The sequence below is a fragment of the Petaurus breviceps genome, unplaced genomic scaffold (assembly GCF_028583685.1).
Source record: "Petaurus breviceps papuanus isolate PSGF00001 unplaced genomic scaffold, PetGlider_PUasm1.0 90977, whole genome shotgun sequence".
In the NCBI taxonomy this organism is placed as follows: Eukaryota; Metazoa; Chordata; class Mammalia; order Diprotodontia; family Petauridae; genus Petaurus; species Petaurus breviceps.
In genome coordinates, this window is record NW_027187391.1 from 23618833 (window position 1) to 23646042 (window position 27210).

The following is a 27210-nucleotide window of genomic DNA, read 5'->3' on the forward strand; positions in this document are numbered from 1 at the left end:
GGGAGAGAGAGAGAGAGAGAGAGAGAGAGAGAGAGAGAGACTGTGTGTGTGTGTGTGCATTAGAGACTGAGACAGAAGCAGATAGAGACAGACAGGGTGGGGACATAAAGAACCAAAGAGCAGGAGAAGCTTCAGACTCCCCTCCATGAAGACATGCATTAGTCCAGAGCCAGAACACATTAGAGAGAGATACTCCTCTGTACCTGCAGACCACAGATTTACAGAGATTATTTCATCTGAGCCTCATAATAATTCCATGAGAAGGGTACTACAGGTACTATTATATCCAGGTAGTTACAGGTAGGGAGATTAAATGATTTGCCTACAATAATACCCTAGTAAGAGGAAGAAGGTGGGTTTTGAACTAGATTTTTATTAATTCAAATCCAATACTCTATTCAACTATGACTCACACAAAGAGGTTCAACACATATATGAATATAGGAAATTATACAAACTCTATTAGACAACTTACACATAAAAGGAAAAACCTCATCTTCAAAGGGTCAAGCATCTGGGTTGACTCTTCATGCTCTACCATCTGGGTGGTTTAAAAATCTACTCGGCTGTGTTCTGTTCTCTCAAGTGAAATTGCCTTCAATTAGATGTGACAATGCCATTCAGGTGAAAGTGAGGGAGCTGCTGTGACATGTTCTAGCCAACTAGTTAAGTTAGCTACGAATATGTGCTTTCAACCAACATCCCAAGAGATGTTCAGAGTGCACAGTGCACTTAAATGTATTAGTCTAAATTAAGATTGGTTATCCCATTCCCATATAAATGTTTAGAGAAATGCAAATATAAAACATGCATACCATAAACATTGATGTAGTACATGAATATTTTTTTTGCCATATGATTTGGGGCAAGAATTATATCCTTACATGGTTTATTTCTCTTTCAATATGCAAAACATATAATTTTGACCATGAATTGAATATCTTTGTTCAAGGGCAGGTAATAACTTTATAAGCCAATATGTCTGGTGGTTACAACATTTTTGGAACTAATTTGTGAAAGTGGTAGAGGAATTTACTATTGTCTTTGGTGAAAACATTTAAGGCAAAGAGACATTTCATTTATGGATGGTGTGAGTTTGGTTGCAAATTGCAGTATTCTTGAAAAGGGACACATGGGGGCAGCTAGGTGGTGCAGGTCCTCCTGACTCCAGCACCTCCTGTGAGTTCAAATCTGGACCCTGACACACTAGATGTGTGACCTTGGGCAAGTCACTTAAGCCCAATTGCCCTACCTTCCCCTCTCCAAAAAGAAAAAAAAAGAAAAAAGAAAAGGGACAAATGTATTGCTGTAAAGGTCTCCATGGCCCCCGAATCTTTTATTTTTATTCTGTAGGGGGAGGCAGTTTGAGGATAAACTACTAGACTGATAATGAGTTGAATGGCATCCCATTCCTGTTTGGACACTATTACTGTAACTTTAGAAAAGTTAAATGACTTCTGTGACTCAGTTTCTTCATCTGTAAATAAAGGGTCTGTCCTAGCTGATGACTAAATTTCCTTTTAGTTACATAAATCTGCACTGTTTTATGCTTCCATGATGAGTTTCCACATCAATGGCAGCAATAAAATATTTAAAGACACTTGTTTAAAAATGTTTCATTTAAGAAAACTCAGCAATGGTGATAAATGGAAATCAGATGAATGCAAAGTAGCAAGTTCTTCCCCTGGCTACTACTATTATGCATTGATTTTACTAAACAAGGTCCCATAGAGATGCACTGCTGAAACAGAATATTATTTTCTTCAAGCATTGGTGTATGTTATTTAGGCATTTGGAACCTTTAAGCATGACAGTTCCCAACAGAGATACCGAGTGATGAGGGAAAAAAAGGAACTAGAAATGGGGGGGTGCAGAGGGAGTCACATACAGTGCTACCTGGCATACCTTTCCCCCCCTGCCTCCCCAACTGATGTCATTCAGTTGTGTTTATGTGCATGATTGGGCGTGCTTCATGCTTCAGCTCAGCTCTTGGGAATTCCTTTAACATTAACTTCATTAGTTACAAAGGCAGCAATCCATAACCAATTTTCTTTCCATGTCAGGGTTGTTCATGTATAAACTGGGGCCTTTTGTTGGAAACATTTGCAATTAATCCTACAAACAAAGAAAATGCAAATCTTACACTCCCCACCCTAACCAACCCCACTGACTGAGGGCCCCGACTGCCATCTATTATATACTAAAATGAATTGAAATTCCCACTTTGAGCTTAACCTAATTTTCTAGTGATAATAGGCATGGATTCCCAGAAGTACTCTATGCATCTTGATAGTAACATCCTAATTTCCTTTCCTGGTAAATGTTTTAAATAAGATTTTAGCACCAAAGGAAATTAACCTTTAAATTAATTGTAATTATAAAATGCCATCACTGATTTTGTCTTCAGCCTAATTACTTACTATTATTTAAACAAACTGCACCTCCTGTGAGCTTTAAGTTTGTTTCTCTTTCACTCTCGGCTACACAATGCCAACCAATCTTAGCTAAAGCCTCACTGATTCTGTTTAGGTCCTATAAGCTGCGATAGAGTAGTCCCACTTAAATGTCAACTATGTTTTTTTTTTTTTTTACTTCTTACAATTTTTTATTTAAATGGCACTCTTCTGGTTGCTTATGATGAGGCAGAAAATTTCAGATATCTGTATGTATGACTATATATTTCTCTACAGATGTCTATGTCTATCTAAATCTGAGTGACTGATCTCAAAGCTCAGTGAGGCAGTCAGTATTCAGAACAAAATTTCATGTCATATACTCAGATGGTTGGTCTGGGCAGCTAGGTGGCGCAGTGGATAGAGTGATGGGCCTGGAGTCAGGAAGACTCATCTTCCTGAGTTCAAATCTGACCTCAGACACTTATTAGCTGTGTGGCTCTGGCAAGTCACTTAACCCTGTTTGCCTCAGTTTCCATATCTGTAAAATGAACTGGAGATAGAAATGCAAACTACTCCAGCAACTTTGCAAAGAAAATCCCAAATGAGGTCATGAAGAGTCAGACATGTCTGAAAAACGACTGAACAACAAAATACTCGAACATAGTGGCCTACTTTTCTAAGATTCAGTATTTCTCAGCCTACCTGCTGTTAAGGAGAGAGTTAAGATCACTTTGCTAAATGAATCACTATTAGAGGTCACTACAAAAACACTTAGAAGAAATGGAGTGAGAACAATGACTGCAATAATGTAAATGAAAAGAACACTTGAAGCCAAACCCTGGATAATTGTCATAACCAATTTTGGTCCTAGAGAAGAGATGAGAAAACATAATTCCTTGCTTTCTTTGGAAGGGTGAGGGTGTATAAGGATAGAATGCTGCACATACTGTACCATACTGTACTGACAAGCATAGTTGTGTTGATTAGTTTTTCTTAATATTCTACTTTGATATTAAGAGAAGGTACTTTTAGTGGGTGAATGGTAGAAAATGGGTATATGCAGAAATCACTGCAATGTAGAAATAAACACATCAGTAAACCTTTAAGAATAGAGAGATAAATTAAGTGAGAATGGGGAAGTTTAATTGTCAAAAGGATGATTTTGAGTACATAGGAATATCAATGGTTCTCAAAAGCTCAAGGCTTTTAGACACAATCTAGTTTCCCAAGAGAAGCTTTTTGCTTTTTGTTTGTTTATGTACTTATTCTCTCCTTTAGCGTGCCACAAATCAGATGGTACTATGGAATTTTGGCAAACTTATTCTGTGTGTGTTCATATCAACATTCTAACACTGAAACATGTACCATCCCCTAGCTCCCAGTTTCCCCCTTTGCCTTGCCATCTTTAATTCATGCTAAGGTTTTAGGCAGTAAGGAAACAAACTAAAAAAAAATCTGGATGTGGACTGGATATCTCTGAATGCTGGCATTACAAAATGGGAGCTTTCCCAATAATCATTTTAACCACTACAATGCATGCTTCCCTTTTTCATCCATCTATCTTTCTCTCTGACTCTGACTCTGTCTCTCTGTCTCTGTCTCCTTCCATCCAACATTACTTTGCTTCAACCAACATCTCTTATTCTAATAAAATCTTTATTATATAATAACAAATCCCAACTGTAATGAAATCCTGTTATAATGTTACTTGGTAGACTTGTAGAATTGCTATAGGAGACATCAAGACCTGGAGCTAAAAGGTCATTTAGTCCAATCCCATCCTATTTCACGTATAACATTGTCCTTATGGCACTATCTGCCCCTTCTAATGTTACTTTGCCTAAAATTGTGATTGCTTAGAACTAATTGATAACATCAGGTTGGCTATGCCGGTACTTTACTGCTGCTAGTTAGTTAATACAATTGGAAGGGCTCTCTTCTTCTATGTTAGGCCACCCAGTCTTTTTTTGTTTGTTTTCTTTTGTTTTGGAGGTGGGGAGAGGTTAAATCTTAAACTGTAACCCCATCCTTCTCTCTATAATGGTTGCTTCTGTTCTGCATGCTGTCACCTTTATTCTTTCATCTAAGAGCAAGGCTAAATCAATCATACAGCTCTCTCAGAGAGCAATAGGAAAATGGAAGGAAAAAAGTGCCTCCACACATCTAATCAGTTGCCAAATCTTGTCATTCCTATCTTCTCATTATCTCTTGGAGACATTCCCTTTTTTCACCCTCCTCATGGCTTGTCTGAATGATTGCCATAGCCCCCTAAGAGGTCTTTGTGTCTGAAGTCTGTTGCCATTCTAATCCATGTACCATATAGCTTCCAAAGGGATGGTTTTCTCATAAGGCACAAGTATCATCATGGGCAGCTAGGTCACCAGTACAGTGGATAGACTGACCCTCTGGAGTCAAGAGAATCTGAGCTCAAATCCAACCTTAGACATTTACTAGCTGTGTGACCCTGGGAAAGTCGTTTAACTCTGTTGCTTCAGTTTCCTCATCTGTATGGAAATGGCAAAGGAAATGAAACTGGAAAAGGAAATGGCAAACCACTCCAGTATCTTTGCCAAAATGGGGCCACAAAGAGTTGGAGATGACAGATTGACAAAACAGCAAATCTCCCCATGTTACATCCTTCATCCACAAACAACAATCACAACTAGCACTAGTTACCACCACCACCATTAGCACCCTTCCCAAACCTCCAACAGCTCTCTATTGCCACTAGATTAAATATAAACTCCTCTTTTTATCATTTAATGATTTTCACAAATAAGCCATTTCCTACTGTTCCAGTCTTTTATTTTTTTTAAGCAATCGGGGTTAAGTAACTTGCTCAAGGTTACACGGCCAGTTATTTCTGGGTGAGTGCTGAGTGTCTGAGCCTGGGATTCGATCTCCAGGTCGTCCCAACACTGGAGCCCGTGCTCTTACTCGCTGAGCCACCTGGCCACCCCTGAGCAATCGGGGTTAAGTAACTTGCTCAAGGTTACACGGCCAGGTGTTTCTGGGTGGGTGCTAAGTGTCTGAGCCCGGGATTCGATCCCCAGATCATCCCAACACTGGAGCCGGTGCTCTTACTCGCTGTGCTACCTGGCCGCCCCTTGTTCCAGTCTTCTTACACATTAGCTCCCTCCACATAATCTGTTGTTGTAATACTGGTTTATTTGCTATTTCTCATACACAATGCTCCTTGTCCCATTTCTGTACTTTTTACCTTGCTATTCCTCATGTCTAGAATGTTCTCCCTCTTTACCTGTGCCTCTTAGAATCCTAGGTTGCCTTCAAGATTTAGCTAAAATGTAACCTTTTTGTTGTTGATGTTGGAGAACTTTCCTAGCTGCTCTACTTTCCTTCTCACAGTCTTCCCCATTAAGATTACTTTGTATTTATGTCATATATATTTTGTTTATATTTACATGTGTACATTCTTCCTCCTCCATTAGTATGTAAGCACTCTGACAGAAGGAATTATTTTGGCTTTTTCCTTTTACACCAAGCACTTAGCATAGAACTAGCCACAATCTAAAGGCTTAATAAATTTTCGATTGACTGAATGATAGTGAGTTTAAGTGAGTTTTCTCCTTAAAGACCACAAGAGGGCATCAGTTAATTGCAGTCTAGAAGATAAATGAAGGGTAGACAGAACTTTTGGGTTAAGAATTTTATGTATCTTACAGATAGGAAAAACCATCATCAAGCATAGAAATTTGCACAACAGTGATATGAAATTCTATATGGGCATCTGCTGCTGAATCTGACCATCTACCCAGACAAGTATTTTTAGACTTTATCAAGAGGTTATGGTTGATTTTTTTTATCCTACAGATCTGTATGAGGTCTGATTTACTGAATCTTAGTTATCAGCCCTAGCCGAAGGGAATGGAGTATAAACATTTTATCAAGCTGTGTCAATATGACAGAAGGTGAGGACATTCTTTAACAATGTGCCATTCAGTAGTGTGCCAACATTTGGGTTGATGGGCATGGAAATTAAAAATTTTGGTTTGGTTTAATTTGGAGGGCAAATATGGACACTGAATGAATAAATGAATGAAAAATATATTAAGCACTTGCTCTATTCAAAACAATGTACTAAGTTCTAATGAAAACTAGTCACTTCCTGCTCCCAAGGACCTCAAATTCTAATTAGGGGAGACAAAACATATAGGAGATTTCAGCCGCAACAATGTAAGTATATTATTTTAATACAGTCCTTAGAAGACCTAAAGCAATCACCATCAAGGTATAAGACTCCAAAAATGACTTTGTCCCTGGAAAGAAAAAAGGCAAATTCTTACATCACAAACTAGTTCTTGAACCTTCTTAAATCTCCATAAATCTCCATCACAACTTAGCACCCAAGAGGGCTCAGCATCTTTTGTACAAAAAGAACTTTGGGGCCAATGCAACTATATGAAGGAAGGAATGTAAAGATAGTAAAAAGGAATGCTCATTTACTTTGTAGGAGCCATCTAGGAAATGGGAGAGTAGGTGACCAGAACCCAGAAAATAGTATCTAACCCCATAAGGAACCTAGCAAATTGGAAAAAGACAAAAGCATTTAATAAATTCACATGCTCACTAGTCTTCAAAAGGAAAGGGAAATTAAAGTGATAGGAAATGATTAGCTGCAGAGAATTAAATTATTTCCCATGATTCTCTTCACCCTAGTGATATTAGAACTGCTATTTTATACATTGTACATATTATAATATTCATCCCAATACCAGTTGGCCTTAAAAAGAGTAGAATAGATGAATAGGTGTGTGTATTACTGTGTGCAGTTGCCAGTTAAGTATTTAAAATCTGTTTTCAATATTACTTTCATTCTAGAAGTCCCTTGAAGATATTGGTTTTATTAATGACATTCCAAAGCCTTTCCCATACTAAGTATTTAATAAAACATTAAAAATACATTGAATCTTTGTTGTTTCTTTAGAAAAGGTAGTAACTACTTAGAGAAAGGTGCTCACTTTGAGGCAGAAGAACATTGTCTTAGGAATATAAATATCAAATATAGCAAGATATTTTTTAAAAGACTGATAACTCATGATTTGGATGAGGATGGACAAAGTCTAGACCTGTAATTTCCTAAGTGTGGGCAACACCCTGGAGTGGAATTTTCTGCTAATGATGAAAAATAGTTGGAGGGAGGAGGCTGTGAGCTCTCATTTTGAGTGAAGAGTTGGAACGGTGGGTGGGGAGGAAACAAGCCACCTAGAATTCCTTGATAGCCTTTCCCTGTCACAGACAATGGAACATCTTTAGGTCTCATATAGGGGAATCTCCGGTTGTTACCAGACTTTCCCTTGCATGAGTAATGATGCTAGAGTAGCAATGCCTTTCCTTTCTGCAGTTGTTCCCACTAGAAAAGTAGTATGTTAAATCCAAAGCTTAGTCTGTCCTTTTAAGTATTTATGTACCAATTTAATTCATACCTATAAAAGCTAGGTTTTACACTTGACACAAAAAGTCCCTTGAGGGTAGAGGCTGATTTATTCTTGTCCCTATATCCCATGCACCTAGCACAAGTGACTGGCATATAACAGATACTTTAAAAAATGAATGAATTCTTGTTGACTTGAATGGAGTTGAATTTTTTAAATGTAGGACCTGAGTTTCCACAAGGGTGCTACATACTAGGTAAAGCTGGAAAAGAGTTGCCTTCCCACTATTCACATGCAATTCATGCTTGACTTTGAGCTTTTACTCCTTCCTAGAGTGATCAGCTTGTGCTTTTTCTTCTTTCCTATCATGCTCCTTGACCAATTGCCCTTCATTATGAATAATAGATAAAATTTGTATTCGTAATCTTTGAACCCCCCCACCATAACTATCCAGTATACTGAAGGAGAATATAGTGTTTCAGTAGACATAAATAAAGAACTATTTGATCAGGTTGGAAAGACAAATGGGTTAAGAAGGAATTTATTCTAGGATGCTGCCAGGGCTTTTGTGGAGCCTGCTCACATCTACCTCTATATTCAGTAAAATGAATGATTTTGTAACTTGGTTGAAAGGTATTCTCCATAGATGAGATGGTCTTAAATTTAGCAATCATCAAACTTCTTTGAATCCTTTTCCCTCAGTAACCCTTGATGAATCTATGCTACCCAAATAAAGAAAATGCTGTTATCAATAAGGTTAATGAACCCAAACTTAAAATGATAGAATCCAAGTCTGTTGCAAATTCTGGGCTTTGAATATATTCCTAGAATCTTTCCAGCTGAGAGACTATTTAAAACACTCCCCATAGAGTAAAGTAATATAATAATTAAAAAAAAAACTTTCTCAGTTCTTCTAAGCAAGTGAAAATCTTAGGACACATATTTCTTTTGAGACATGATATTTGTGTGCATATGTGTATATAAAGATATATGCATATATACTGGGCAGTGAAGTGGATAGAGTGATGGACTTGGAGTTGAGAAGACTCATCTTCCTGAGTTCAAATCTGGCCTCAGACACTTAACTAGTTGTGTGGCCCTGGGCAAGTCATTTAACCCTGCTTGCCTTAGTTTTCTCATATGTAAAGTGATCTGGAGAAGGAAAAGGTAAACCCCTCCAGTATCTGCCAAAAAAAACCCCAAATGGGGACACTGAGAGTCAGACATGGCTGAAAATGAGTACACACATATACACATACAATATATGGTAAACATGTATGTGTGTATATGTACATTCACACATATATGCATATATATTATTCGTAATTAACTGATAGTATAGATGTGAAGATATGTTTTTTATTTCCTTGATTTCCCCTATTCATCCTCCATGATCTTAAAACAGATCATATATCATATATTTACAGTTGGAAGGGACAATTTTACAGGTGAAGAGTCTGAGGTTCAGAGAGATTGTGCCATGTATATACAATTAGTTACTATCAAATGAAGTATTTGAGCTTAAGTCATCCTGCCTCCAAATCTATGGGCTAGTCTATGAGACCTTTAGTGTGAAGAATGAATTATTTTCCTTCCATTTCCTCATTTTCAAATACTGTTTATCATTAGGCAAAGTAATTCCTCACTGGTATTTCCTTAGAGTAAATCCTTCTTTAGTAGCCTAGTACTAAGAAAAGTAAGGAGCAAGAAAACCAAATATTATACTCCATCTGTGGACAAATCTGAAGTAAATACAAAAGCAGGTCAAGGGCTTCTAAGGATAGCATTAGGAGCACTCAGAATAAGAATGAATCTAGACTGGTGATGAATACTATGAAAAACAAACAGTAAATAAAAAAAAGAGGTTTATTAGTTATATTGAGAACAAAAGGAGGACCCTCAGGATAGAAAGGACAGACCAAAATGGTTAATTGGGGTTGAGATCCTAGATGCACAAGGAGAAAATAAGAGAGGGTGTCCTCGATGAGTTCAAAACCCAGCCCAAACAAACTCTCTTCCTGGATACTAGAAGCACTGGCTGACAGTTATAGTCAGTGTTGCAGATCTTAGCAAGATAATGAATAATATGAGAAGAGCTGCAGGACTAGAGAAATGAAAATATTGTCATGCTTTTCAAAAAAAAAAAAAGGGAAAAGGATAGAGCCTACAAGTTGTGGAAAGTGAGCTTGACTTTGATTCCCAGCACCTTCTAGAATATATCATTAAAGGAACAGTGAAAATTGAGGAAAGGAAGCAGGAATCATTAACAGCTAACTTGTTCATCAAGAATAAGTCATGGCAGATGAACCTCATTTTACCAAATCATGGTGCCAGGTCAAGGAAATGCTCTAGACAGGTAGGTAGCACAGTGGACAGCACACTGGACCTGGAGTCAGGAAGAATTCAAATCCTGACTCAGACACTTTTTTATGTAACCTTGGGCAGGTCATTTAACCTCTGTCTCAGTTTCCTTATATGTAAAATGGAGATAATAATAGCACGCCCTCCCAGGGTTGTTGTAAGGGTAAAATGAGATAATATTTTAAAACATTTTGAATGCAAATCTTAAGTTACATATAAATGCTATTATTATTACACAAAATATTTACTGAAGTTTTTCATACCAGCTTTGTGGATAAGAAGGAGAGATGCTACATGACAGTATAGTTAGGTGGATTCAGGATTCATTGAATTAATATAACCAAGGAGTAATGAAATGAAATGAAATGATGAAAGACAGTCCTAATTCTAAAGCGATTTTTCCTTGGTCCTATATTCCTCAACATTTTTTCAGTGATTTGGATGAAATCATAGGCTATTATATCCACCAAATTTCCAAAGGACAATAGGCTGGGAAGGAAACCTAGCTTGTCAAATGATAGGATCCAAAAAGTTCTTGACAGACTAGAAGAACAAATCTAATAAGATGAAATTTACTAGTATTAACACAGTACAGTAATACTTACTTTAGTAGTATTATTACTATTAGTAGTGAAGTAATTCTTTAGTAGTAGTAGTAATACTTAGTAAAGTTAAGTAGAGTTAAATATAAAGTCCTACACTTGGGTTCAATGCCGCAAGTTCAAGATTGGAGGGCTGTGTTTTGACAGCAGTTTTTCTGAAAAAAAGATCTAGGTGTTTTATTGGACTTTAAGATAAGTATCAGTTGGCATTGGGATATAGTAGCCAATGATCTTAGGCTTTATTAGCAGTGGTCATTAGTATATAGAAAAAGGGAAGTTGTATTACTATTGTATTCTCTACTTTGGTCAAACCACATCTGGAGCATTGTGTTCAATTTGAATGCCAACAACATTGTCACTCAAGAAAGTGTCCTTAGGAAGCATGATTAGAAACATTTCCATGTGAAGACTGATTGAGGGAACTAGAGCAGTTTATCTTAGAAGAGGATAAAATGGTGAAACAAAGCATGGAAGCTGGAGAAGAAATTCAAGCTTGATGCAAGGAAAATCTTGACAATTAAATAATTTAACAATTGAGTGGGTTGCCTCAAGAGGGAGTACATTTCCTATTTCTTGAGGGTTCCTAGGGAAAGGTGGATGACCGCTTGTTAGGACTCTCATAATATGGATTATTGTCATTTCTGAAGTCTCTTCACACTGAAATTCTGAAATCTTGGGATCAGAAGATAAGATCTGGCAATCATTTGTATAGAGGTAATATTTAAAAGTATCATTATGAATGAAAATTGCTAATGCGAGAGTGTAAAGAGAGAACAACATAAGGTAATAAACTGAGACTTGGTGAACATCCACCCACCTTATAGTGTTGGGACAGAGGCAAAGGAGTCAGTAAGGAAATGGAGTGGTTAGGGAGAACTTTGGACAAGATCCAAGAGCATATGATGTTTCTGAAACCAGGAGAGAAACGAATATCCAGATGGAGGGTTAATCAGCAATGTCCAGTGCTATTAATAGCCAAGGAGAATGAGGACTAAGAAAAGCTCATTATTTTAGGAGATCACTGGGAAAAGTGTCAGTAGAGTGGTAGGAATGGAAGTCAGATTGCAAGGATTTGATCAATCCACAAACTTTATCAAGTATCTACCATGTGTCAGGAACCATGCTAGGCAATGGGGATACAAACAGAATGGGTGAAGTAGAAAGAATTTTAAATCTCAAAGAGTTTGCTTTCTTAAAGAGAGAGTGGGTGTTGAGGAAGTGATGGATGAGTGCAGAAAGCTTTTCATTCGACTTAGAAGTGAATGGCATGAGGAGAGATGGGGCAGTAGTTGGATGGGGGTAGAAAGGTTAGGAGGAAGTTTTTTTCAAATTGAGTTCAGCTGATTATGCTTGTAAGCATATGGAGAGAAGCCACTGGAGAGGGAACGTTGTAGAATGGATGTTATTGATTGTTAAGAATTTTAGCTCCAGATGCAGGTAATTATTCAAGAAGAGTTAATGATCAGTAAAAAATGAGAAAACCATTATAGGGGACAGCTTTTCTCGACTTTTTTTCCTTCTCTTCCCAACCCCTTTCACATTTACCATCCCCTCCCTTCTCCTTTTTAGTCCCTTATAATTGTTTTAGGATGGCAAGAATTTTAAGACCCAAGATTATGGCTTCCTGAATAGGTAAAAGCACACTTTAGTAATATCCTGGATTGAACCATTTTATGAGAAACTCTTCAGCTCTGTTGGGGACAAAAGCCTTATCTCTTGTTCTAATGATATATTTGGGCTAATGTCTGAGAAGTAAGAAGACGAGGTAGGAGGCATTGAAAAAGCTGCTTTTAACTTGAAAGAAATGCAATGGAGCTTTAATACTTACAGCTGTCCTCTTCTTCAGTAATACATTTCACAACATAACAGGCGTAGATGAACCCTGCCAACTGAAACAAAACAGAAGAGCTTTAGAGAGGGAGCACAAGGCAATGGAACAGAATCTGGCTGGCGAAGTAGTTCAAAGGGAGGCAATTTCCCCACTGTTCATTGCTCAGAAGTGAATCTGAAGTCCTTCGCCTTGATTTCCATGTGTTTTGATTTGATTCGAGTGGTATTGACCAGTTTGACAAATAAATATTTTGTGATTTTTTCTCCGGCCTGAGCTTGTATGCGCAATCAGTTTGAGACAGACAACCCAAAGCAGGTGATTGAAGGTGTGGAAATATAGAATGGCAATGATGAATCAAGAGTAAGTGTTCCATGAGATACAGCGCCAATCAATTTATAACTTAGAATTACATCACAACCCCTGACAAAAATTGAGCTTATAATATCTGATCCGCTGAAAGAGGTCATGAAGGAAAAATTCAGAACTGGAGTATTTTGTAGTAATAATAAACATTAACATTTGGTTATAGCAATTATGGATATAACGTAGCACTTTCAATTCAAGGCATTTGATTTTTGCAACAATCCTGTGAGGTGGGTAGTATGAATATTCTTGTCCTAATTTTTAGGACTGTGGGAAAAAATCAAGTTTCAGAGGGAATAAAGGATATTCCAAAGTCATAGAGAAAGTAAGCAGTTTTCTTAGTACTTGAGTTCAACTATTCTGACTTCAAACCCAGTGGTTTTTTTTCCCAATACATCACATTCACTTTAATATTTTGCATGATGCAAATAGGAAAAAAAACCCAACAGGTTCTTAAACAGAAAGCACAATTATACAAGTGCCCACCAGATTTTCACATCTCCAGTTCATTGTTTACATATCTGTGAATTGTTTTTTTCTAATATAAATTTGACGATATTATTCCCCTACTGAAATACCTTCAGTGGCTCCCCATCACCTAAAGGAATATAGGTCCTTAAAATAAAATTAAAATAGAGTCCTTATCCTGGCACTTAAGGCTATCTATGGTCTAACTTGAACCTACTTTTCCAGTTTTATTTTATATTGCTCCATTTCTCATAATCTTGTTTTGGTCAAACCGATTTATTAGTCAGCCAGTCTCTATACTATTCCTGCCTCCTCCCACTTTATGCCCAGGCCATTCCTTATGATTGGAATGTACTCCCTCCTTAATGGTACCTTCCAAAATTTTCTTCCTTTAAGATTCTGCTTGGATATTACCTTCTCATGAACTTTTCCCAGACTACTCCCCATGCCTCAGATTAAAGCCTTCTCGTTATCCTTAAATTTTCTTACTTTTTTTTTGCAATCCTTCCTTTGTCCCCCTAGTATAACTGCTTATCTACGGTAAGAACTTGTTTCTGTACATGTTTTTCTCTGACATGATTCTGTTCTGTGCTTATCGTGGTGTTTTGTACAGAACAGATACTTTTAAATATTTACAGAATTGAATTAATGAAGTAATAGATTAAGTAGACACTGGAAAACAAGGGATTATTAGAATCCATTTACTTTGGTGACATGTATCCCATTTTCCATCATAGAAAAGAATACTCACGTGGCAAATACATTGTAATTTTGATTTTGCTCTTCTTTTCATTTGTTCCATAGTGGTAAGTAGACAGTGAGGCTGAATATATGTGTGTGTGTGTATATATATATATATATATATATATATATATAGATAGATAGATAGATAGATAGATAGATAGATAGATAGATCTCTCTCTATATATATATATATCTTCATTGGAATTTACAATTATAAAGGACACCTGTCCATCTAAATAGAAGGTCCTTTACTACTACTACGACTACTACTACTACTACGACTACTACTACTACTACCACTATCTCCTCTTCCTCTTCCTCCTCCTCCTCCTCTTCTAAGAGGGAAGGCAAATCAATTGGGCTTAAGTGACTTGCCCAAGGCCACACAGTCAGTAAGTGTGTCAAGTGTCTGAGGGTGGCTCTCTTGACTCCAGGGTTAATGCTCTATTCACTGCACCACCTAACTGCCCCCTCCTTAACTTCTTAATCCCAATAATACAGTAAAGTCAATTCTAATAATACAGTAAAGGGGACAAAACAATAATGAAATTTATAGTGTATCCTCCTCTCCTTCACTCTGAGGGGTAAGGGAATTTTTATATTTTATAAACTTCTTTCCATTTTTATGGAATACTAAAAAACATGCCTTAGGAAAGTGGCTATAAAAGACATTCACATTTGCTTATCTTCATTTCAAAGGACTGATGTGTCTGATGTGAGAATGTTTGGTCGATGGGGTGGGGGCTAAATGGAGAACAGGAGAAGTCCCATTCTTCCATCAGGATATATAAGAACTATCTGCTCATCAGAAATAGTACATGTCTGAAATGAAAGGAAGTGTTAGACTTTTAGAAGCTATTTCCCATTAGCCAACAGGCTATAGTCTATAGAGAAGTTAGCTGAGGGTAGAATACCTTGAGTCAGGAATTACCACAATGAGTATTTACAGTTGCAGCTGAGCTTAGAGAGAGATAAATAGGAATCCATTGGAAAAGGAAAATTGAAAAGTCTTATTCAGTCTTGGAAAAAATGACTGCTCTGGTTGGGGAAAAGGACAGATATTATTGTATGACTGAGAGAATAGAGAAGATTTCACAAATGCCCGTCATTACACGAGTATTTGAGCCATGGTGAGTCACAGGGTAACAGCTAAACCAGTATTGTTTTTTTTTTGCATTAATAATTTGTCCTGACTCTGGGAGGGAAATTGGGGATAGAGCTGCTTTCTGAACGTGCACATAGGAAAATGAGAAACATTCTCTATTTGACTTTATTAAGGATTATAGATACAAAAGCAACTGGTTGTCTTAAAAGTGAATTGTCTGGTATATCTGTCATACCAGACAAATGTAAAATTAACATCCTCTTTTCAGAATACTGTCTATGTGAATTAAAGGAAATATCAACCAAAAAGAATTTATTAAGCACTTGTTATACGCCAGGTAAAAAGCAAAGTTCTGGGGGTACGATGAGGGGGGTGTACAAAGAAAAAGCAAAAACAGGTCTGGTTCTTGAAGACTTTAATCTTAAAATCATAAGCTTTAATGGTTAGCTGAGATTCAAGAGACAAAATAGATTAATAGAAAGGGTAGTCATAACCCTTTCTTTAAAAATCATAGATATTAATCCATATACAGGGTGTCCCTAAAGTCTGGACACATAGGCAAACTCATTAACTATGCATATTTTCAAGAAATGTAATGAATGAAAATTTCAACAACATTTTATTTAATTAGCATAAATGATATTTCATAGAAAGACATAGGAAATCTCATTAATTAATTAAATTAAATTAATCACATTAATATGGAAAATAGTCTTCAGTAGCAAATGAAAACTTTTATTCTATATGAAATTGTCATGGCTAAAATTTATACTAATTAAATACAATGTTAAAAATTTCATTCATTTCATTTCTTGAAAACATGCATAGTTAATGAGATTCCTATGTGTCCAGACTTTAGGGACATGCTATATTTTGTTTTTTAATTGCCTAAATTTTCTCTTGTATCCCTCTTCTCCCCCTCCCAGAGAACCACTCCTTACACCAATGCAATTTTTTAAAAGAGAAAGGAAAAAGAAGTGAAAAAAAATTCAGCAAATCTAATCAACACATTGAAAAAAATATTACATTATAGCAATGCTTCATATCTGGGAATGGGTTTCACACCCTTCTTCCCACCTCTCCAAAGACATAGGGGGAGATGTCTTCTCACATCTTCTATTTGAGGCCAAGCTTGCTCTTTATATTTCAAACCAAATTCATTTTTGTTTGCTTTGTGCTTGTCTACATTTACGTTGTCATAGTTATTACATATACTGTTTTCTCAGATCTGATCATATCACTTTGAATCACAATCTTTTCTTTCTCATGACATCTACACTTCACCTAGCATATTATATAAATTTGAATGGCAAACCTCTTAGAAATAACAATATTATCAGGGCAACTTCTTTAAAAAGTCCTTTTGGGCTGCTTCATATTTTCCCCCTAGTATCCTTAGCTCAATAGTACAGTACCTGGCACATAGTTGACACTTTAAAAATGCTTGTTGCATAGAATGAAAATGAATTAAAACAAAATTATTAGTCTAGGCTAGCCTCTTTCTATGGTAGATTGACAGATCATGGAACAATGAGAAATATTCTCTGTAAGGCTTTATCAAGCCTTATTTTTTTATTTTTTTTGCTTTTTGGAGGGCAATTCGGTTTAAGTAACTTGCCCAAGGTTACATGGCTAGTTTTTGTGTGTGTGTGTGTGTGTGTGTGTGTGTGTGTGTGTGTGTGTGTGTGTGTGTGTGTGTGGGTGTTAAGTGTCTGAGGCCAGAACCCAACTCGGGTCCTCCTGACTCTGGCCAGCACTTTACTCAGTGTGCCACCTAGCCACTCCCTTTATCAAGGATTTTGATTTTTTTTTGTTTCTGTGTAATATAATCACCTATCACCTAAAAAACTGTGTAAACTACACAATTTTATGGGAGATTCACAGTTGATTGAAGGGTCATGTGCTGAATAACTAGTTGTTGCCAATCAGGAAGCATCTTCAGAATTGTGGTTATTCAATGCTTAACATTTGCTAGTGACCTCAGAATATGGGCCATTTAGGATGTCTACCCTTTACAAAAACAACTTATCCTTCAGAGCCCAGTTCAAATCTCACCTCTTCCAGAAAGTCATTTCTAGCTACTCGAATTGATTCCTATTGACCTCAGTTACTCTAGCATTTATGACATCTATCACTCATGTTGGCACTCATTTGGGTCAATGGCATCACCATTGTTCTATTCTCCCTGTCTGATCAACTTAATTACAAATCCTTGTCTCCACACTCTCATCCCATATATCTAATCAGTGGTCAAACCTTGCTGGTTTTGCTTTTATAGCATTTCTTGTAAATAGCCATAACTCTCTGTTCACATAGCTATCATCTTAGTTCAGACTTTCTTTTACATCTTGACTTGATTATTGCTATGGTCTCTGGATCTGTTCCCTTGCCCCACGTCTTCTCCCACTTCAGTCTATCCTACACTTTGCTGTTAAGGTGGCTTTTCTTAAGCATGAATCCAGCCAGGGATTCCCCTAGTCAGTAAACTCCAATGGCTTTTTATTGTCTCTGAATTTGTCCTAATCTCTATTTCCAGCCTCCTTATAACTTCCTCACCTGCACTGTGCAATCCAACCAAATTTGCCTCCCCTCTATAACATTCTATCTCCTTCCTGTCGCTGTATTTTTGTGCTGTTTCTTATGCCTAAAATACACTTCCTTTTCACATCTACTTCATATAATTCCTTTCTTCCTTCAATATACAGGTCAAGACCCAATAATAGTAATAGCACTTACATAGCACTTACTTTGTGTCAGAGACTGTGCTAAGCACAGTACAATTTTCTCATTTGGTCCTCACGATAATCCTGTGAGGTAATTGCTATTATTATCCCCATTTTACAGAGGCAGATAGGGGTTAAGTGAGTTGTCCAGGGTCACACAACAAGTAAGTGTCTGAGGTCAGATTTGAACTCTGGTTTTCTTGACCCTCTAGCCCAGTGCTCTAACTACTCTGCCACCTAGTTGTTTTTTTTTTTTTTTTTAAATCTCAACTGCTATTTCTTCAAGTGATTTCTTCTCAAATTACTTTGTATTTAACTACTTGTTTTATTCCTTGGTATTTTTAAATTTGTCTTATTCTTTATATACTAATATATATTATTGTTGTCTCCCCCATGAACATGTGAGCTCCTTGTGAGTGATGATTTTTCTTTCATTGTCCTTCTATGTCCACTGCTTCACACAATGCCTGACACATAGTAGGTGTTTAATAAATACTTGTTGATTGATTGGAATGAGGGACAAGTTCATCATAATGATAGATACCAAGATGTGGGGATGGCTATTTGGAACCTTGGAGGACATTCTTAGAATTAGAGAGAATTTAGATGAGTAGTTGTCATGTAATGTCAAGCAAAGGCAACTTCCCAGGTTCAAAATACCAGCATAGGTGCTCTCTATTTTATTCAGTGACAAACCAAGAACAGAGAAGATTAAAACATGACATCATTCAAAATACAGCATTTACTAAGTGTGATTAAATAATCTCCAAGTACTACCCCACCCCAGGACCTTCCAATCATTCAATCAATTACAAAGTCTCTGTTCTAAATACTTCTCCACCCCTAGGCTATACCTTAATTAAGTCCACCACAAAGCCCCTCTTCTCAAATGTAGATTAGTTTCCAAACATAAGGTCAAAAGTTCCCCACCCCTGGATCACAATTGAATCTACCCCAGAGTTACATCAAGTTTAAACACAGCACTTAATACCCAAATGGAGGTCTTTTCTTCATCTTGACTCGAGGCAAGTTCTCAGCAATCTTAGTTCCTGGGGAGACAAGGCTTAGCAAGGCCACAAGATACATTGCCAGTCCCTTCATGAATTCATCCTCTGTCTGTAGAACAGTCCTAGAACCCCTGAACACATTAGCAAAGCCCTCTCCCAGGATTTCTGTAAACATACAACAAGAAAATCCTTCTTCAGGGCTTCTGTACCAACAGAAAGGCTCCCAGACCCCTGCAACAACAGCACTGTCCTTCACCAGTGGACAGTATTCACTCTGTCTGCAGGACAGTCTCCAGACCCCTGCAACAACAGTACTGTCCCTCACCAGTGGACAGTATTCACTCTCTGTCTGCAGGACAGTCTCAGGGCTTCTTAACCAAATGCCAGGTTCCAGGACTTCTTCAACAAAAGGACTGTCTTTCACCAGTGGACAAATCTGGCAAAACAACATCAAAACAGACAGACAAAGTACCAGCAAAACAGCCATGTCTCCTCAGTCCTTGGCAGCTCAGGGGGCAGGTCTCAAAAGTCCAGAGCAATTCAAAGCGGCCACCAGCAATTCTCTTAGTCTCTCCCTCTCCACGAGGTGCTGCTTCCAAAAAGATCTTCCGCCTCTCTCCTGTCTCTCCAAATCTACATCACCAGCTCCTCCCACTTCAGGACTTTCTTTTCACTTCAACAAGCCCATCCCACAGGTGGGATTAACAAACTCTGGGTTTTAATACAATCAATTTGAAAACCAAGCCAATACAGGGGAATCTTTAATTGCCATTACTATCACAGTAGTTCATGGGGAAATTTAAATGGAAATATTGGATAAGGTTGAGATAATTAACTATGGAGAAGAGAAGTGTGAGAAGTCTAGTGACAGTTTTTAAGTATCCAAAGAACTCTTAAATGGAGAACTACTACTGGATATTCTTTACAGAAGACAAAAAAGGACATAAGTTAGAAAGGAAGCAGGAAGGCTTTAGATTAGAAGAAAGAGAATTTTTTTTTTTTACTGGCTGTGAAGCATATTAAATATAGATTACCAAGGGAGATGTAAAAGTCATTTATCTGGAGATGAATAGGGTAGCTATTCATCTTTCTGGGTTGGTTTGGATATGATCTTGCCTAAAGGCAAAGGCATTCGGATTGCCTCTCAAGGTCTCTTCCATCCCTGTAATCTTATTAAAATCACCAATAAACAGAGGCAGGTAAGTCATCTAGTACATAATTTAAATAGGTTCATTGGATCATAGAATTGTATATCTGAAAGGGACCTTAGAAATTATCCAGTCCAACCCCTACATTTTATAAGTGAGAAAGCTAAGTCCCAGAGAGGCTAAATGCCTTGCCAAAAGTCATACAACTAATTAGTGATATGGTCATGATCAGTACCTGAGGGCTCCTGACTCTAAATTCAATGCCAAATTACACTATTCATATTCTATGTTCTACAACTGTATTTTAGTTAGTTAAATTACTTCTTTAAAGAGGAAAGATTGTACCACATGAATATCTATGTAGTTGTATGTGCATAGCAACTATATGTGACCACTTTCTCCTCCAAAACCCTATAAAACTTGAGACAAATGGTGTTTTAACTCTCATAACATGTGCTGCTATTTGTGTGCTTGGTGTATTCTCCAATTAGATGGTAAACCTTTTGAGGACAAAGACTGTTTTTCTCATCTTTGTATATCTTGTATCACTTGGCACAAGGACTTGCAAATAGTAGTGCTCAATGAATATTTTTAATTTTAATTAGTTAAAAATGTATATTTGCATATACACGAATCTATAGAACACCATCCTCCCCTTCCATTATTCAACAACTTCCCTTCTTTTGAAGTTCATGCAAAAGATTATGCAATCCTCTCCCTTTCCCACAGTCTGTGCTGAATTCTTCAACCTAGCTCAATGATGCAGCATATGGCTAGCAGTATAATTCCCTACTGCATCCCCCAATGACTTTCACATCCATGTTGATAATATTAATAATACCATTTTGTTACAGGCCTCTGATTCCCTTTGCTCTAATGATGCCCATCTCTACCCAGTGTACTTTAGGCATTCACTGATAGAAACATATTTGACATCTTATCATCTCTTAAAATTGTTCCATCATCAAGATCCTAGGCTCTGAAATTCCCATTTCCAACTTCTAACTCCTGTTTCATCATTCCTACTCCCTTGCTGCTATTGAAACTGTCAGTAATCTAGAAAATATGGGTTTAGTTCGTTGGTACAGTTAGGGGATTAACACAATGGAGTTTGGCAAAGTATATAATTCTACCCTTAAAGGGATACCATGAGCAGAATTTCATTATCTTTCTGTAACAGTACAGTAGATTTGAGTTAGCTCAGCATGATAAGGGCAAAAGACTGGGTTCCCTGGGCAAATGAATAAACCAACATGACCAAGGACTCTCAGGGAGTCTTCGTTTTCCACTCTTGTGAATGTGTTCTATTGCTCTCTGAGGAGTTTAATTTTATCATTTGGACACTATGGGGGTATGTTCATATCTTGTTTCCCTTGGGAGTTTGGTATCTGGGGGAGAGTCAGATCCCACAACTTTATTACAAGGATCTTTGATATAGACTTATTATTGGTTGGCTTTCAGGTGTTTTCTGTGCTCAAAACCTCAGGAAATTTCCAGTGCAACAGTCCAGGTAAATTCCCCAGCAAGATACTATATAGAACAGAGATACAGGAATATAAAGCAAGCTGCCCAGGAATTTTTCTGCGTCAGAGCAGAAGAGATGTTTTTCTGTTTTAGAGCTATTGACAACAGTTGCTCTCTTCATTCCTTGCAGACCAATTGCCCTGAAGCCTAGACAGATAAGAACAGTGACACCATACAATGTGATTCGGTGCTGGGGAACACAAACATTCCCCCATATGTCAGAACCAGTTGTGGTAAATGTCAGAACTGTGGAGGTAGTCCATGCTGATCTTAGGACTCACTTATGTGATCAAGAGAATATACAGAAAGTTTGGCCATAGATTCTGTCAGATACTACTTGTTCAACACATCCTGACTGATAAGCCTGTACCAATCGTGTAGTTCAGAAGCTATATGTAAACTATGTACACAGTTCTCTTCTGTTCTTATCAGACCTGCTTTCCTATCTAGCCTGGATCCCATGGCCAGACATTTCAATGATACGCAAGTCATCATCTATAATACCTTATTATTCTTATTTTTCCTTTTTGATGTTATTACTCTCCAGCCTTGAGAAATCTCTGCTCTCTGTGCTTTCCTCTTCTGATGCCCTTGGCATTTTTAGAGAAATTCTCCAAACTATATTAACTGGGTCCATTACCAACATTAATTTAACTGTTGATACTATTAATATGTGATCCTCGTCCAGTGACCACTGGCAGTGACACATAGATAGAACTGAAGACTTCTATGTTGTCATTCTTTGTTAAATGAAACTAGAAGACAAAGAATTACTTGTCATAGAATGGCTCACCTTTCTCCTTGGAGGCAAATTAAGGGGTAACAGAACTTTTTTCATACAACAAGAGACAGCATTCCACAGAATAGTTTTTTTCACCTTGACTTGTAATGTTCAAGACTGATATAATAAACTGACCAAAATTAAGATAATTACCATTTTAGGGAGTGTCTTATGTATACTGACTACAAAGGCCCTGTGACCTCTGTCAAAGACAGACTTAAAGGAAGAGGGGAAATATAAGGCACGGTCAAAGTTGCAGCTATTAAAGACTTTGGGACAAATCATGCCCACATTTGGTGTTTTCTATGGCAAGATCTCAAGCAATTCACACCATAGCAAAAAGCACAAGACTTTCCCTGGGGATATGCAAAACAAAGGGAAAGTCATTTGCTTGACAAGGTGAACTCAGTGAGCATTTTTTTGAGTAAGAAGTTTCTTTCAAAAGTTGATCCTAATTGGTTTCCCTTCCTCAAGTCTTTTCTACTTTAATCCATTTTCTACATAGTAACCAATTGATTTTTTTATTTTTCTTAAATAGCAGGGCTGAAGATTATTCCCCAAACCCATCCCCACCCTCACTCCCCACCCGACACACCCACTAAAATCTAATGACTACCTACTGTCTCCATGGTCAAAGAATTAACTTCTCTGGTATTTAAAGCTGTTCACAACTTGTCTCCTTTCTACACATGCTGTGGTTACATCAAACTGGCTTCCTTGATGTCTTTCACATAAGATATTCCTCTTTTGTTTCCATACATTTGCAGTTGCTGTTTTCCATGTCTGGAAGGCTCCAGCAGGGTAATTCACCCTTGCTTCTGGGAATCCCTGGGTACCTTTGAAACTCAGCTTAAGCACCACCTCCTATGTGAGGATTTTACTGATCCTTCCAGCATCTAGTGTCTCTCCTCTGAAATTACTCTATTTATACATATGGTGTCTTCCTTATTATAATAAAAGCTTGAAGGCAAGAACTGTTCAACTTTTGTCTTTGTATTTGAAGGAACTTTTGGTTTGTAATACATAGTAAATACTTAATAAAGGCTTGTTGGTCACTAATTTATTCTTACTCAGGCTCCTGTAATAACCTGGTAACTATTCTTTCCTCTCATCTTTCACATTTCTGTTCAAGTGATTCACCTAATGCGTCACTCTGATTATTCTTTGAACTCTTCAAGATCCCTGATTTCATCAATAAATATCCACATCAGTGAAGATCATAAACCTCCTAGGTCCCATTAATGTGAATTAGGAATCCACTGAAGTGGTTGAATCATTTGAATTTACACTGTATATTTTAATCGAGTTGAAGCCAATTATTATACTTTACATAACTATAACTTCAAATAGCATGAATTTGAATACATGTACCCACTTCAGGAGATTTGTTATTTTTGTTAATCTGGGAGCTAGCTGCAGAGAACTTGGCAAGTGATCTTTGAGACTTGCCCTGATCAAATAATTCATCACCCTGTGACTAACCTGGAGGTGAGCCTCTCCAAACATATGTAAGTTGGACCTCAGTTAACAGCATACAATATTATTACTGGACCACATCCAAAACCTTTATGCTTTGGTAGAAACAAGGACAAGAAGAAACATTTTTGAAGCATTTACTACGTGGCAGGCATAGTTGCTAGGTCCTAAGGAAAAAAAGTAACCTCTGTCCTCAAGGAGCTTAGATCTGAATGGGAGAGACAACATACACTGAGTAGATGGAAGGAAAACTGAGAGGGGATGGTCTTAGTAGCTGGGGGATCCAGAAAAGCCTCCTGCATCATGTGGAATTTGAGCCAAGTCTTAAAAGAAAGTCACAGATCCTAAAAAGTAGATTTGAGGAGCAGAGCACTCAGGAGTAGGGGACAGTCAATGTCCAGAGAGGCGAGATGTGGTGTTATGTTCAAAGAACTACAAGGAGGCTAGCCTTTCAGGATTGTAAAATGTGTGGAAAAGAGCAAAGTATAGGAAGACTAAAAAGGTAGAAAGAGCCTGATCATGAAGCATTTCAAATGACAAAGGACTTCATATTTGATCTTGGAGCTAACAGTCACAGCAAACTCATTAAACATGGAAGTGATAGGGCCAAACCTCTGCTTTAGACAATCATGTTGGTAGATGAGTGGAGACTGGATTGGAATGGAAAAAGACATTATGTATGAAGATCCTTTAGAAGGTCAATTCAATAGTCTAGGTGAGAGATAATGAGGATCTGACCAGGGTTATGGTTGTGGGAGTGCAGAGAAGGGGCTGCATAAAAGAGATGCTGTGAATGTAGAAATGACAAAGTTTGTCAGCGGCATTGATATCTGAGGAGAGTGAGAATGAGAAGTTTAGGCTAACACTAAGGTTGTGAGTCTGGGTGCCTCTGTGATCTCCAATATGTAGTTCATGAGAGAGGCCAGGAATTGACTGATACAGATTTATATAGATGTAATCGAACTCATGGGAACTGAGATATTGGTCCCATCTTTGAGAGACCAAGACCAGTTCAACATTTTGATGATGAATTGGAGAGAGAGTTTAGCAGAGTAACTCTGATCATCTCAATACTCAACTAAAAATCCTTAACTTCATGTTGCATAGTTTGTGCAAATCTTCTAATTCCAGGTCCATTAGATGACAAGCTCCTTGAGAGCAGGGTCTGAATTATATGCATCTTTTCTGTCTCATACCTTTAATAAAACCTGAATATTGTAGGTACTTAATAAATATTATTTCAGGTGAATTGAACCAACCAAGTTTGAAATATGTAGAATAAAAATTTATTGCAAACATTTTGGGAAGTTAAAGTGATTATCTAGGGGTGGCTAGGTGGCACAATGAATAGAGCACCCGCCCTGGAGTCAGGAGGACCTGAGTTCAAATCCGACCTCAGACACTTAACACAAAACTAGCCAGTTTATTGCAATTCAGTTAAATGTTTCATATTTCCATTTCCTCCTACTGTGTGGGGCTGAATGAACCACCTACCAAAGAAAGAAAGCAGAAGCAGGCTTGTGGTGAACAGAGAAGTTTAATTGATCTGCTCAACCAAGTGTCCTTCACCAAGGAAATCCAAAGCAAGGTCACCGGTATGGGGGAGAGGGCTTTTTAAATCCTGATCCAGTAGGATCGGGTTTCTTTCTCTGTCCCTCCCCTCTCTGTTCCTATTGGATAAATGGAGGGCTCAGGGGAATAGTGCAGAGGATGAGGGGGAAGGGCTTGGACAGTCCTACCTCCTGTTGGCGAGGGGGCAGGACTCTCCGACTGGCGGGGTCATTTCTCATCCTTATTGGTGAGGAGGTGTGGCCAGCAGTTTGGAACCCAAGACAAGGAGGCCACGTTCACTTTTTTTTCCTCTAGCCATTATTCTCTTCTCTCATTGGCTGAGAGATAAGTTCACATTTGGGATTATTCTTCTCTCCTATTGGTTGGGAAGGAAGCGGTAGCTGCCCCTGTTCTCGCTGCCTAGTCTTGCTTGCCTTGGTCTCATTCCCTAGGAGTCTCTCCTGGTTTTGAGACAACTGGTGGGTGGAGCAAAAAGCTAGGAAGTTTTTGCTGGAGGAGAATGGGTTTACAGAGAGTCTTTTTAAGGAGGAAGGTGCTGGGGAAAAAGGAGGACAATCAGGAAGGGGAGAGGGAGTCCCAGGTTTTGTCCTTCTTTTAGAGAAGCCAGGCCTCCGTTTCTGGGAAGTCTTCACCAGACACATTTCACTCACTCCCTTTCTCCATCTTCAGTAGTTGCTATAAATGGTCGGACCTACATCTGGAATTGGGCAGTGAGAGCAGGTTGAGGTAAATTTCATTTAGGAGATTATGCGGGGCTTTTAATGATCTGTCATAGTTCACTGGTACAAAAGTCCATCTCTGCAACACCAGTACTCTGTCCTGAGGGTCATAGAACCTCACCCTCTCAGCTGAATAAAAATTCTAAGTGCTCCTCAACTTAATGAAAAGATGAATGTTATACCAAAAGTAGGGATACATTGTTACCAATAATGTTTTATGTGACAATTAGTAATAATAATAATGACATGTAAGCACTTTATACATGTTATCTCATTCTGTCTTCACAATAGTCCTGAAACGTAGGTGCTACTATTTTCCCCATTTTACAGAGGAGGAACCGGAGATAAAGGTTAAATGACTTGTCTAGGATCACACAGCTGTTGTGTTTGAGCACGATTTGAATTCAGTTATTCCTGAATCCAAATCCAGCAGCATAGTATTTACTGAGACACCTCATTGGCCTGATAAGTGGCTTAAAATGGCATATTAACTAGAAAAAAGAGGTGACCTAGTCAGGAAACCAACGTGAGGGGTACCAGCTAGGCAGTCCAATTGACACATAATCTCTGAGACAGTAAAAGAAGCAGGAAGTTTCTAAACTGGGTAGATCTATGGAAGATTTATGGAAAATATCATAGAATAAAAAGGTATGAAAACATAGGAAAAGAAAAACAAGGTGGACTCGTCATGGAGCAAGAACAGGAATTCAGATGGGTGGCACAGTTATGCTGATACCTACAAACTATAAAAAGACTTAGAGATTTGTGTCCTCTAGAGCATATTTAGTAGTTCTCCTATAGAAGATTTATGAAGAGAATGGTACAAGAACACTTGTATGGGTTGGAATATATACCAATGGAAAGAAATCAGGCATCAGTGAGATCATAGAACCATTGGAGTTTTGAAGAGTTCATAGTGGTGGTGTAATGGGATCAAACCATCATTCACATTTTTTCTCCCTTCAGAGATATGTTAAGGCTAATGAAAATATATTGT

The 27210-nt window shown here is 37.8% G+C and overlaps 1 protein-coding gene across 3 annotated transcripts in view; it reads right to left on the minus strand.

Moving 5' to 3' along the window:
- The window catches only part of NKAIN2 (sodium/potassium transporting ATPase interacting 2), a 1356778-nt gene that overhangs the window by 24922 nt on the left and 1304646 nt on the right, over window positions 1-27210 (minus strand). For all 3 annotated transcript variants that reach the window (XM_069076922.1, XM_069076923.1, XM_069076924.1), the window contains one exon: window positions 12581-12641. In XM_069076922.1, the coding sequence (XP_068933023.1) occupies window positions 12581-12641 (61 nt within the window). The remainder of the gene's footprint in view (window positions 1-12580; window positions 12642-27210) is intronic.